Source organism: Saccostrea cucullata, unplaced genomic scaffold (genome assembly GCF_032062105.1).
Source record: "Saccostrea cucullata isolate Sc308-1 unplaced genomic scaffold, CSIRO_AGI_Scuc_v1 ctg853, whole genome shotgun sequence".
Taxonomy (NCBI): domain Eukaryota; kingdom Metazoa; phylum Mollusca; class Bivalvia; order Ostreida; family Ostreidae; genus Saccostrea; species Saccostrea cuccullata.
Window position 1 is genome coordinate 254797 of NW_026928637.1, and position 14348 is coordinate 269144.

Consider the following 14348-nt stretch of genomic DNA (forward strand, 5'->3'; position numbering starts at 1 on the left):
ACTTCAAACTCGAATCAACATATCCATGGAATTCAAATACATGTATCAGAGTTCAACTGTACTATCTAAACTTGTAAATCCTTCTACAGAATAAATAGTGTTTTGTAAAACATCTTAAAGAAAGACAACAGACCCCCTACAATTGGTAGCTTTTCTGGTCTTTGACCAATATAATTTAAAAATATTCAATATATACAATGCTCTTAAAAAGTTAATCTTTTTAAAAAACTAAAAATTTCATATAAAAGCTGCAATCAGTTCTATTTTCTACTTCACACAGAATGGGTTATATTTCCTCCTCTTCTCTACTGACTGTCACTTTGTCACGTATTGCATGGCTTTTCACAGGGGCATCACGCATCACTGAAGTCTTTGGTGTCTCCATTACTGCAGGAGGCTGAATATTGGAATAAAATGCAGCATTCTCCCTCTCTGGTGTTTCTGAGGCGTACATGGTACGTAGGCCGTTTGATGTGACCGGTCGGACGGGTTTGGAGGGGGAGAGGAAGGCCGGGTCCTCCTCAGGATGAGCCCGTATCTGCTGGGCCGCGTTAAAGGATATCTCCTGAAGGGCTGCAAGACAATAACAGACATCATATAATTAGGACTAGGACAAATAAACTATATATGCATGCTATATGTTTACACACTTAAGAAAACATTCAATATGTAACAAAATATACAGATATTATTAAAAAATATTATTAAAAAAAAATAAATAAATAATAGTATTTATCACATTATTTAGCACTTGTATTATCTATTGAGGATAAAAGGACAAATGATACTTATAGGTCCTGAGTTAAAGTTCTTTTGGTACCAAAATAATTCTATACAATTTCCCTTTAACTTATGCCCTGTTCACACGACGAGTTTAATTTGCAGTAAATTAGTGTGAAGTAAACTAATCAAATTAATGCGAATTAAATTGCATTCACACGACAGCTAATGCGAAGTAAACTATTGCGATTTAAATTTTTTCTTCTACAGTCAGGCCTCAGTAAGTCTATTATGACGTCACTTGTAAATCACGTCTTGTATGCAGAGCCATCCTTTGATACATCATGTAGTGGCTACAGGTAATCATTGATTTTAGTGATTAACATACTTTCCCTCAATTTTTGAACCAAATATAGCACAAATACCTATATATAACCACCAACACGTGTCCTGTGACTTAATTCTGGCCTTATGCATGCGTCAAAATTTAATTCGAATTAGCTTCGCTTAGCGTTCACACGGAGCTAATGTGAAGTAATTTAATGCGCAGTAAATTAATTCGAATTAAACTAATTTGCATTGAATTCTCCGGGTGAACGCTTAGCGAAGCTAATTTGCAGTAACTTTACGTTTAGTTCGAATTAAACTCTCCGTGTGAACAGGGCATTAATGTCAATGGAGAATTGTCATATCTATATACTTTACAGTATCCTCTAACTCATGTTAATGAAAACTTGTGGTAATATCACTATACTGTATATATCCTCCCTCCTACTAAATGTCAGTTAAATCTTATTGTTACACTTCTATACTGTATCCTACCATAATTTATTGTCAATACCTCTATACTTCATTTTACTTCTTATTCAATATCAATGAAAACATACTTAAGGCTCTATACTGTATCCCCCCCCAACCTCTACCTACATCAGTGAAGACCTACCTGGGTCAGGTGCAGAAGGAAGCCTCCCGTCTGTGGCATCTTTTGTAGTCACCCGGACAATAGTTTTGCGAGAAATTTGTGGGTTATGATCTCCAGGAGGGGGGTCAGTAGGATCTCTCTTGCTATCTGCCCATATTGTTTGATTGACTTGTGCTCCGGTTTTCTTGTCCACTGCCGAGCGAACTATAGTGCCCCCTGGTGGAGGGACCTGAGGGTCGTCCAGGACTGTCCCAGACGGCACTAACGAGCTGCTGTTCATTGTGTTCATCAGATTTGTTCTGGCCAGCTGACCTTGAGGCACAGGATGTTGACTATGATATGGTGTATTGTATGAATCATGTCCTGGGGTGGAAGTGAATCCTGGCATCCCAGGATATGACATGTCAGGCACAGGAATATAGTTCCCATGTGGATCAATCATATAACTCTGTCCACCCTGCTGGTATTGATGAGGGTTGCCATACACAGCATTACCGTAAGCATCATAACCCAACAAAACTATTTCATTTATTTGGTTCTGTTGTTGAGGAGGGTAAAAATGTTGCATTACTGAAGCATCTGTAGCAAAAACTGGAGCTAAGGCCTCGGGAGGAAGAGGCCCATCTGCCTTTACATGAGCAGGTGGCACAGAATCAAAGGAGTTGTTTTGAAGAGAGTCATCTGTTGTGTTTTCCATGCTGTCTCCTTTCCCGGTACTGGGCTTCTTGTGAATGCCAACATATTTCTTTTTGCGTTTCTTGCGTTTTGATCCTGGAGATTCATCTGTTCTAGATCTGAGGGAACTGACAGAGGCTCTAATGGCTGGATTTGTTCGCAGCAGTGGGTTAGTAATTTTGTCTGGTTCCCCCACCTCACTCTGTTGATCAATACCAGCATACTTTGACTTGTCAAAAGTTCCCATCTCCTCCGGCTGACCATTTGCTTTACGAGAAGTTCTTGGTGTGCTCTCAGAGGCCGGACCTTCTTTGGAATCTGCAATGTTTTTTTCACTTGTATCTGACTCAGTTTTCAATTCCTTCATGCTCTGTCTACGCGAAAGCTCTCTTTTAAGTTCATGCAAGATTCCACCTGTTGTTGGATTATTCTCAAAAACATCATCAACATTAGTTTCCTTTCTTATGTTAGTATTGTTTTCTTTTTCATAGTCTTCTTGGTCAGTGTAGCCATGGTTAGAATAGTTTCGTTTTATGTTTCCACTGTCCATAACTGGGCGGCGTCCTCTTGGTGGTTCCTCCGTACTTTTGGTCCTCCTCCTGCCCCTCGGTGGTGAAGAAGACATGACTGGTAAATTGGTGTCCCTAACTCCTGATGTTTGACTGTCACTTTCCCAGCTCTTCTCTTTGCCCTGAGTGGAAGGAAGTGGAGGTGCTTGAGGGGGTGTCACAGGTTTTATTTTTCGTCCCATGGTTGGGGTATGTGTCAAGCTAGCCCACATCTGCTGGTTTTCCCAGTTTTTGGAGGAGAAGGAGGCTTCTGAGTTACCAACTGACTCAGCATAACCAGTGGAACCATTGACACTGTGGAATATGTTGCTTGATTTACCAGAGGAGATAACTCCACCTCTGTAGCTCTGCATTGACTTCTTCTCTAAGAAGCTGAGCTTTCCCTGTTTGTAGAACCAGCACATCACTATACAGAACACAATGAGAGCAAACAGACCGATCACGATTCCTATAACAGCGCCAGTGGGGAGTTTAGAGGTGCCTTCTGACAACTCTGGTGCAGACGGATCACCTGTAAATCAATAGACTCATTAGTCAGTGGGCCACAGTCCTAACCTGTCGCATTGCTCCATCCTAGTATGTAAATCAAACCTCGTAAGTCATGATTTAACAGATGAAAAAAGGTCCTCTTTAAAGATGTTTGCATATTAAAGGCCTATACATGTATATTCAACAGGGCAATTACTTGTGAATGCTTACATTATGTTAAACATGCCTCAGTTTTTAAAAAACTTTTCATTTTTACTTTAAAAATTGCAGCTATGCAAAGTTTGTTCATACCCGACTTTAAGGATATGACTTGAATGAATAATGTTTACCTGTTATTTTCTACATAAAGAGAGTCATCTAATTAATAATTTGATGACTTACGGAATGTTGTAATACGTAGATTAAACGTGTTGTGAGGCTGGAATAGATCTCGGGCCTGGGTTAGATACACCGTGATGTCTGAATTTCGAACTTCAATAACACCAGTATTTTCCTGGTCTCCTAAGCAACGAAAACTTTTCTACAAATAAAAAAAAACAATACTCTGTAGATAATGATGCCTCAGAGAGTAAAAGGTTTTACAAAATATTTATAAGTACTGATAGTTAATACTATCAATGTTATTAATTATCATGTAAAATGTAAAACATTTCATATTAGCCCAATTAAATTAACCTTTAGCTTCTCCAAATAAAATTTCTTTTTTTCTTTTTTTTTTTAAGAGATTATTTTTTCTCATTTTTTTTATCAACAGAGAATTTTTTATCTTTACTAAATTCAATACAAATCAACTGTTTGATAACTCAATGAAATGAGTCAGTGCTTAAGAAACTAAAATAATCATCTTAGCCTAATTATATCATTTTCCATATAACAAGTTCACTGTGATGACATTCACTTGGATGGTCATTGAACACCAATATATTTTCATGAATCTCTCTACAAGACAACTGGTTCAAGATAATTAACTTGACTAAATAGAATCATGTAAAATCAAAAAATAAAGGAATTTCATTCAAAATAAATTTTAAAACTTACCACTGGGGAACCAGATGGGGTTGTTCCTTCAAAGATGCTGAGAGAAAATGCACAGTCTTTGATAGTGGCAGTCCACTCCACTTTGATGTAGTAGTAGGGGTCGGTATAGCCTGACCTGAGGACGGTGGTACAGGTAGAGGGGGGGTTAGGGGTGGATATTGGGGAGCGGGCGGCCAGGTTAATGGTGTTGTCATAGATGATGATTGTTTGTCCACAAGTACTAGGTCCATCCATGTAATCTGAGAATTATAAATTGTCCAATAACAGCTTGCTTCCATCACAATTACATTTATCTTTGCTATTTAGCAGTAAAGTAAAATATTTTACAACAAGAGGCCCATGGGTCACATTGCTCAACTGAGCACTGTGGCTAAGGGATGAGACTATGATTAGGACAAACTTGAATACTTGAATCTAAACTAATAACCAAGGATGCATGCATATTTCTTTAACTATAACTATGGCTTTTTTACCCTTAAGTCTGTGCCTATTCTTGAGATTTTAAAAGATTTTTCCTATATATTTCTATGTAAAACTTTTATTGCCCCTTGTGGCCCCGCCCTACCCCGGGGGTCATGATTTGAACAAACTTGAATCTACACTACAATGCTTCCCCATAAGTTTCATCTTTCCTAGCACAGTGGTTCTTGAGAAGTTTTTTTTTAAAAAATGTCACCAAATTTTCACTAATTCTCAATTATCTCCCCTTGAATTGGGGTGTGGCCCTTCATTTGAACAAACTTGAATCCCCTTCATCCAAGGATATGCTTTGTGGCAAGTTTTTTTAAGTTGGCCAAGTGGTTCTGGAGAAGAAGTTAAACAAGTTTACAGACAAAATGTGATCAGAAAAGCTCAAAAGGCTTTTTCATCCTTCAAGTCTATGCTTAAAGGCCGAGATTTTCAACCGTACGGTTTTCTCAGGTAAGGGGAGGGACTAAATTTTACATGCGTGGCACTCCGAGGCATTGATGGTCGTGCAGACCGAGGGAAGCGCTAATCCCTATACACAAACGATATACACAGGAAGTCCATGAGTATTACCTGTACAGTTTGCTGTTCACCATAAAATAAGTAGATCTCGACATCGTGAATAAAAAATATCATTAATAATAATAAATTATCATTGTAAAATTCCATAATTTCAGACATATCTAATATCAAATCAAGCAGAAATCTCACAGCAGCAATGACTTGAGTTCGTTGTTTAAAAAAAATAATGAAATACAGATATAAATTCAACAGTAAAATACTAATCCTTGCCTGTCCCTTTCAAAATCTTAAAAACTATTCAAAATTATCGTAAATAGAGCTTCGATCACGATCAAATAGAAACAGTTACTTCCCGTTTGTATTAAAAGTCGCGTGGTCCTATTTTTAGCAAATGTAGCATTCTGTATCTTGTGTGAAAAATTCGACATAACGATGGTTTCGCCAAGTTAAAATTACATACAAATGTGTGTATTTTATCGATATTAAAGTAAATTTAGAATATAAGTTAAAAACTTAAAACAAAATATTGATTTATTGCTAACTTCTGTATTTCTTTCAAAACTACTTTTAACACCTGTGACCTTGAACGGAGGTAAGGACCCACGTAGCAAGAAAGAAACTCTTAATACTTTAATACTTGTCCAGGCGAAGTTTTTACTAATCAGACTATCCATTTCAAGCAAAAAATGTTACCAGTTTATTTTCTCCTTTATTTTTGTCGTAATTTTTTCTCCGCATCTCAAAACAAGAATATTTTTACGAGTGAAAACATGATTTCAGTCACCTATGCACTTTTCATTAGAAAAAAAAATTACACAATCTTGATATTATTGTAACACTATGAGAACATTTTCATTTTTTCAATGTTTGTAATACAGATAATTAGAATCAATTATAATCAAGCTAAATTTGTTAGCATCGAAATGGCTTCCTCATTGCGTTTGTGATTTAGCGGTAAACATCAGAAAACCGAAAGTTAATTTGATGGTGCCCACGCGTGTCAAACAAAGTGAAAGAGATATACACAGGGACTAGCAGCTATAAGTGTCAATCATTTTCAAGTACCCAATGATGGACCTTAATTTGTTTGATTGACAGGGAAATACAGACCAGATAAATCTGAAGGCGGTGCTTATTATCTCGGGCTTTAAGTTCCTCTCCTTATATGTTAGTATATATTTCATGCAAATTAATTTAAAAAAAAAAAATTGATACAAGCTTAAAAGCAATAAATAATATTAACTAGAAAATCTACTTGTTTTGTATAAATTTATGAAGAGTATGTAGGAAAAAAAATGCAGTTATCACATAATAATGATTGACTACTTGTACAACTAAATTTTCACCACCTTAATTTACAAACAATAAATGATTATAACTGAACTTGAACAGATGAAACTAAAATGAAATCTAGAATTAATTTACAATATATTGTTTACAAATTGATCAGAAAATATGAGTACATACATTCTCTGACGATTCCATGGGCTATATTCAGCCAACTTATAGTAAGCAAGATGATGAGACTATACATCTTATTTTCCAGGAAACCAGTTCAGACAATCTACAAGAAGCACATAAAGCAATCATTTTGAAACCAAAAAATTCTTTTTGTATTCCCCGACCCCTCCACAGGTACAATTAACTGATCTCCGTAATATTGAAGCATTTATAAACAGAAAATCATAACGATGTTGATTAATACTATTGCTATATTATGCTTTCTTTTCTTTTCATTTGAGAATTTTAAAAAAGTCTGTTTATATGACAAATTTTACTTTATTGAATCATATATATAAATATATATACCTTCATACCTCCGTCCAGGTAAGTTCGATCATCACAGCTAAACATGAAGTGGGAACAACGCAGTCTAGTTGTCTACAAAATGTTTTCGAACAATTTGTTTATCCGCCATGTTTTTTTTTTTTTTTACCTGAGTTGACCTACTTTTCCGCAGGTAAACGAAGTCGATAAATTTCCAGTCCGCATTCTTTACTATATGAATCAACGCCTAATGTTTGTATCAAACCGACATGAAATTATCGGTTATGTGAACATATCATACAGGTAAGAGCAGAAAATGGCGTCCACATACAAACAGGAAACGAAAAGGTAATATCTCAAATTCATATGAAAATGTGATCATGATAATTAGATTAAATATGAAGAAATCTCTACTGTAAAATATGATATTGTATAACATTTTTGGGGGGGTCTTAGAAGTATAGTTATATACAATTATAATTTATACAGGTATATAGAAAATAATAGATCGTCTATAGCAATTCAATATTTCTTGGTGCTGTCGCTCGACTTTGAAAAATCATTAATTTAGAGAAAAATGCTATATGGTATTACTGTCTAGGCTTTGACGAATGATGCTCTAGTACGTTTGTGAATTATTCAGAGTTTTACTGTGTTTCTTTACACTTATCCTAAATTTTGGGTATATAATTATATCCCATATTTTACCAAATTTTAAAATAAAATTCTTATTTTCATTGTAGGATTCATATACTAGTATAACAAATCAGCAACAATGTTCGGGCGGATTTTTGTGACGGTGATCTTATGTCTTCAGTTCCCTATATCCTTACAGCAATCCTCATTCAGTGGTCAAAATCCCCAGGCAAAGGTGTTCGATTGTAAGTAGTGAAATTAAGGTTTGATCACCTACTACAGTCATTCTCTCATATTCAGTCATACTCAAATTCAGCGGACCTCTCAACGTACTCAACGGACCCCTCTGAACGTACTCAGAAGAGAATTAATTTTATTCCTCCTAAACAATTTGCTCACATGCATGAATCAATAATGATATTAGAAAAAAGCCAGTTTAATATACATTCTTATTAACTCTAATTAATCTAAGTCCAGTTAAACAGTGCAGTACAGTTAAACATGTAAATAATGTAAGTTCCCAGGTGCAGGACCTGGTTTTAAACAAAGTAAAATTAAATCCAGTCATAGTTCACTGAACATTAAAGAAAGGGAGAAAAAGCAATGCATGAAAAAACATTATAATCATTTGAAAGTAAATCATTCTCAGAATGACATTTACCATATTCTTCTGATAACTATTCTTTATATCAATTTATTTACCATTTACACAGCAAAGGTTAATTTATATGACAATATCACAGTAAACATTTCATATGCAGCTGTTTTGTAGGTATAAGACATAGAAAATTATAAACATTTATAATATGATTGCAGACTATATGGATAGCCATGCAGAATGTGGTAAGACGTTTGAGTTGGGATTGAATTCGGCCACAGTGTATGGTAAGGGAGCAGTTCAGACCGGAGACAGCCCCACTAGCTGTACCATCATTCTGTCCACTGACGGGATCAGGGAACACCGAAGATTCAGCATAGAGTTAGTCACTGGTTTTATTAACTCACCTGGAGTCAACTTTTACATATATGATGGACAGTGGTCTCAGAATTCAGGGGCACAAACTCTGGTAAATGCTGTAAACAGCCTTAAAGTCATTTACACAATGGCAGGGGTCCTGATTCCACTCATAGCCATTTGACCCCTTACAAACTTCAGTTCATATTCGACAGGCTGACATGTATATTTTTTTGCTTACTTATTGTTAACATTTTATATCAATTTATGAAAACCCCAATTTGATTGGTGCTTTCCAATGAGAGAAGCCCTAGAACATTGAACTCAGTTTGTCATTGGTCCAAAGGCCACAAGTGACGCATGACCCCTGAAATTGTGTGGATGCCTTAAAGCAGCATGAAAAAGAAAAGTTTGAAACTTAATTTGTCTATTACTAGTCAACATAAATACCAAAGACAGAAACACTTTACCGGTATATATTGATTTCTTTTTCAGGCTTCCTTTAGTTACTATAACAACCCTCCTACCAATATGCAGAAGTTAATTACGTCGGGCGGGTTCGTGACCTTTTCTCTGACCCGGGACAGTCCCGATCTGTTTGGTTATGGTTTTGTTATCCATGTACAGCCCATTCCTGGTGAGTAAAAACAGATTCACAATTCAATTAGATAATATCATCTGCATTTTAGTTCAAGCCATATATATACAAATTATACCTAAATAACTGTGATCTTTCTGTAGCTGACATCTCCAATCCAAATAACTGTGATGATGGAGCAGGGTTTGGCTGTGAGAACTACTACTACAATCCTATCATCACCAAGTCTGAGGTCATCTACATAGTGGCTGCCATCTTTGCGGTTGTTCTGGTGATTGTGGTACCTTCAGTCCTGGTTTACTGCTATCGTCGTCAGAAGGGACTGAATCGCCAGTGGCAGGAAAGACGTCTAAAGGATGGCGCCCCAAACACGGCTGCCACGTCACTGAATGGCAGCGTACGTTCTGCTCCACGCAGCGTCAGGCCATGGCAATCTGAGGGTTCTAAACAAACCTTCGCTTCCATCAAGAAATCTCCTGTGTCCTCCCGCAGGTGGTCACGACCACCAACTGATGAAGAGGACAGTGTCTTTGATGGTATCAGTTTATTGACAGTAATGTTAGCAAACCTTCGTAGTGTATTAAAATTATTTTTGAAGCATAATCAATTATGCTTACATGTAATAGTAGTATATACATGTACGATTTATTTATCATAAAGATTTCAAATAATTCACAATGCTAACTGCTGTGATACTTTGAACAGGTTTTGTACAGCTTTAGTTTAATTGTAGAAAAAACATCTGATCATAATGAAATTGAATAGAGATATGTACATTAAATGTTTCAAAGTGCTAGTTTGTTTTTCAGATTTTCCAAAGAGACCCCCTCCTCCACCCCCATATGAGGAACATGATAGATACAGAGTGGCCAGGAACGGTCGAGATTCCAGGAGAGACAACTACAGAAGAGAGCGTCCTTATAGAGAAAGGAAGTACAGCGGGAGCAGTAACAACACGTCCGGTAGAGATCAATACAGCGATGAGAAAGAACAGTATAGTGATGAAAAAGATGATTCCTTTGTACAGGCTGACGACGATCATCCACAGGAAAACTTTGTGGAGAGGATCATTGAACCTAGAGTCCATCCCAAGTCAGCAGGGAGGGTGAACAGAAAGGCAAAGGTGGATCAGGAGGATGGATATGATTCTATTGGAAATGTGAAATCTGATAAAAAAGACAAGAAAAAACTGAACACTGAGACTCAGTGCAGCAAGGAGTCGGACAGTGAGGGCAGTCCAGAGACGGAGAATGAGGCAGAGAGTACGGAGGAGGAGGAGGTGTCCTCACATTCTGAGGAGGAGCAGGACCCTCGGACCTCACTGTACGCACAACCTGACAAAGCTCGCAAGGCAGGCAGGAAAAAAGATAAAACCAAAGCAGATAAACCAACAGTCCTACCACCTCAACCAACTACAAGCACAGGTCTACAAGCAGGAGTGCCATACCAAGCCAGACCCCCAGGAATGGTGGTGCAAAGAGCACCACTACCGGGATATCCTGTGGGGGCCCCAAATCCAGCCCTCAATCCCTCCTTAAGGTTTATGCCACCAGTGGGGCAAATTGTAAGGCCTGCTTATCCGGTTCCGAACCAGTTTAACCCTGCAGGTGCTTTTCCTCCAGCCAATCCAATGGCTAGACTTCCAATGCCAGCACCAACAACAGTTCCCAATGTTCCCAGAGCAATGCCTCAAAATCTACCTGTGTCCCAATCAAAACCATTGTATGAACAGTTGAATAATTCAGGTGATGCTCCAAAATATTCGTATCTTGTTAATCGTGGTTATGACACCGGTAGAACCTCTCCAATCAGCACGACGACAAGTTACAGCCAGCAGAGCTATGTTTTAGATGACTCTGCTGTTAATATTGACCTAGGAAGTGGCGTAGAGCTCATGAAACGGACTACTGATGTCTAAATATTTTAAACATAATCTGGTATTTATATCAACTTAATGCACTAGAGTGCTTCTTTAAATTTTTACCGGAAAATGAATATCGTTTATATGTTTTTTCTTAATACATGTACCATGCAAGTATGGACAGTTAAGAATAGACAAAAATCTTGGCATTGCATTTAAATTTTCCTGTGTGATATAAAGGATGGAGATCAGGGGTCTATTTTCAAAAGAACTTGAGTTAGACACAGATAATAATTTTAAGAACAATATAATTTTTTAATATCAATTTAAAAATAGTTTTAAATACTTTTAAAATTAATTTAGATGTGTATTTTTATATAAGCAATTTTTAACAGAATATAATTGATTTTGCAAGATTATATCATCATCCAAAACATTTTGTCTTAGCTCTAATTTCTTTAGTAAAAGCTGGCTCTGCTCAATTTATTGACATAAAATATTTTTAAAATGATTTCTTGATATTTGTCAGTAGCATTCACTATAGGAATGTATAGTTGTCATCATTTTATACCGAGTGAGAGGGTTTATCAAAACCAGTCTAAATAAGACTTTGATCCAGTGAGCAGCACACAAGCTGTGGTATTAAATACTACAATAAATCTACTATGTATGATATAATTATTTTAAATGAAAAATATGAATGCTATTAGCTTTTAAAAAAAATTTTTCTAATGTAATATGATGTTTTATGACATATTGTGCTTATTCAGCAATAAAATATTTCATATCTTACTGTAACAGAGAATCAATTTTCTTTCACTTTAAATTTAATATGAACCTGTACAGTAAAAGTTGGATATACCGTATAAGTAGAATTTTTAGCAAGGATTTAATTTTGGCATTATTAGCAAGGGTGTTGACATCTCTAAAAATTAATTGCGTATTATTTGCAATAGCTTCTTTAGTTAGCATTTTAAAATCGCTAAATTTACTTCTCGCTAAAAATAAAATACCAAATGTTGGGTAGAAATCGCTAAATTTGCATCTCGCTAAAATTTCCACTTATACAGTAATGAAATCTTAGGACTTGTGAATTTACTTTGCATTTATCTGTATAAAATTTTTGTTAAAAAAGATACAAAACAAATTCAAACTTGATGGGACCGAGAAAAAAGATATCCGAGGATTCTAGATATTGAGGGTAAAATGCCTAAAGAATATGTGATTTACAGTTAAACATGACTCATAAGTAGGCATACACCATGTTCAATTTTATTATCTATGACATCAACACCAGGATATACTCTTTGCACTCGTTACACCTGACTGCTTTGTCATGGGTATATCAATGTACTGGAATGGCCACCCGTGTTTGTGCTGGTTATCTTGCATTACCTTTGTTTAAATTTTATTGCAACTAGAACTGTCCAATAGGGACAAATACCCCCCGCTGGGTTTTTCAGAGAAGGTGCCAATTCAAAAATACTTTATGGATCCAGAGGTGTTCACAATTTACTTACAAAAATTTGCAGTGAAATATAATTGCTCATTACGTTTCTTAATGAATGAAACAAAGGTGCAACCAAATGAAACATCAATACTAATACATTGTAATTCCAGTGCAACATATTTTTTTATTTTTGCATAAAAAAAAATATATTGCAACTATGTGTCATGACACTCTGCAAACTGATTGTTGAAAAAAAAATCATATTATACAAAATCAAATTAATCTCCATTACATTATACATCAAATTCATCTGAAAATGAAGAGCTGGTCATCCAGTAATGAAGTGCTTTGACAGACAATAAATTACAATTAAGAGAATAAAAGAGAGATCTTTAATTCTTGTGCGAAATTCCCAGGAGATAACACATGGTTGATAAGAAATGCCTTAACAACTTCCCACACCAAACTCATTAATTTATCTTTAACTGGATGCATGTCCAGTCATTATTCCCAAGAGACAAATGAATCAAAATTATCTTCTGTGTAATGTAAAAAGTGTTTTTAACACTTGATGATGTTTCTTTTTTTTTTTAGTTTTAATGAGTAGTTTTAAGTTGTAGTTCACATTTTTGTACAGATAGTCTAGATTCTACGTCTCAAACCTTATACCTGAGCCCAAAATGAACAAGTCAATTAAAATAAAAAATGAGACCTGTAAAATGCAGAAAAATGAACAAATAAAGTTGAAAATTCCAGCTGCACACCTTCATATGGTGAATAATAAGTGTACAAATTTTCAGATAAATCCTTGCAATAGTTTCTGAGAAACGGTCTGCACAAAACCACAAAATAAAAATGAAAAAACACCTTTAAAATTCAAAATAATCATCCAATCAAGATGAAAATATCAGGTGCATATCTTCATATGGTGAATAATATGTGTACAAATTTTCAGACAAATCCTTCCAATAGTTTCTGAGTAATGGTCCTGACAAAATCTCGTCTACAGACAGACGGACGGACGGACATGGTGATTCCAATATACCCCCCTAAACTTCGTTTGCGGGGGGTATAATAAACTTCATTTGCGGGGGGTATAATTACGTGTATCTGTGTTTGTTTGTATACAGCACTGAAATTTACATTCCGGTAAGAATCGATGATCAAGAAATCAACTCACCAAACTTCCAAAGAGATATCATAGAGATGATTTCAATCCATTTGAAATATAAATTTTGTAGATGAAAATAATATCAGTTCATTTTTTAGGTTATTTTGAAAAAAATGCCATAAATGTGAGAAATATTTCTTTACTAAATTTTACATAAACTTGCCTATTAGTAGTAGGATATTAATTTGACCTTGACCTTCCCTATGACATTGTCCTCTCAATTCCTCATTTGGAATGTCCTTTTTCATTATTATTAAACGCCATACAGTGATGCAAGGTGGTGGAAGCAATGTCGGCCTTTTGTATAGCATTTTTTTCCATCAAAATTCATACTCTGAAAAAAATTGGTGAGGGAAATTCAACTGTCTAGTAATAATTTTGTTATTGATGGAGACCTTAAACTCCACTTTAAAACAAATTAAAACAAACTTCATGAAAAATCAACTCGGACAAATTGTGGCCCCTCTTTACCCCTGTGGCCATGATTTGAACAAATCTGAATCCACA

General features: G+C 35.8%; 2 protein-coding genes across 4 annotated transcripts; one reads left to right on the forward strand and one right to left on the reverse strand.

Moving 5' to 3' along the window:
- Positions 1-64: 64 nt before the first annotated feature.
- Positions 65-7408, reverse strand: LOC134278256 (uncharacterized). 2 transcript variants are annotated; one of them, XM_062760575.1, is made up of 6 exons: positions 7221-7408; positions 6871-6967; positions 4414-4652; positions 3757-3895; positions 1664-3397; positions 65-573 (listed from the first exon to the last, which is right to left on the reverse strand). In XM_062760575.1, exons 2-6 carry the CDS (start codon positions 6935-6937, stop codon positions 287-289), a joined length of 2466 nt encoding a protein of 821 aa, XP_062616559.1. In that variant the 5' UTR covers positions 6938-6967; positions 7221-7408; the 3' UTR covers positions 65-286. The 2 variants fall into 2 exon arrangements, with proteins under 2 accessions (XP_062616559.1, XP_062616558.1); XM_062760574.1 differs by having other exon boundaries at positions 7213-7408.
- Positions 7408-12013, forward strand: LOC134278257 (uncharacterized). Of its 2 annotated transcripts, none has more exons than XM_062760577.1 (6): positions 7408-7473; positions 7914-8051; positions 8623-8873; positions 9257-9398; positions 9503-9895; positions 10169-12013. In XM_062760577.1, exons 2-6 carry the CDS (start codon positions 7946-7948, stop codon positions 11275-11277), a joined length of 2001 nt encoding a protein of 666 aa, XP_062616561.1. In that variant the 5' UTR covers positions 7408-7473; positions 7914-7945; the 3' UTR covers positions 11278-12013. The 2 variants fall into 2 exon arrangements, with proteins under 2 accessions (XP_062616561.1, XP_062616560.1); XM_062760576.1 differs by having other exon boundaries at positions 7414-7518.
- Positions 12014-14348: the final 2335 nt, after the last annotated feature.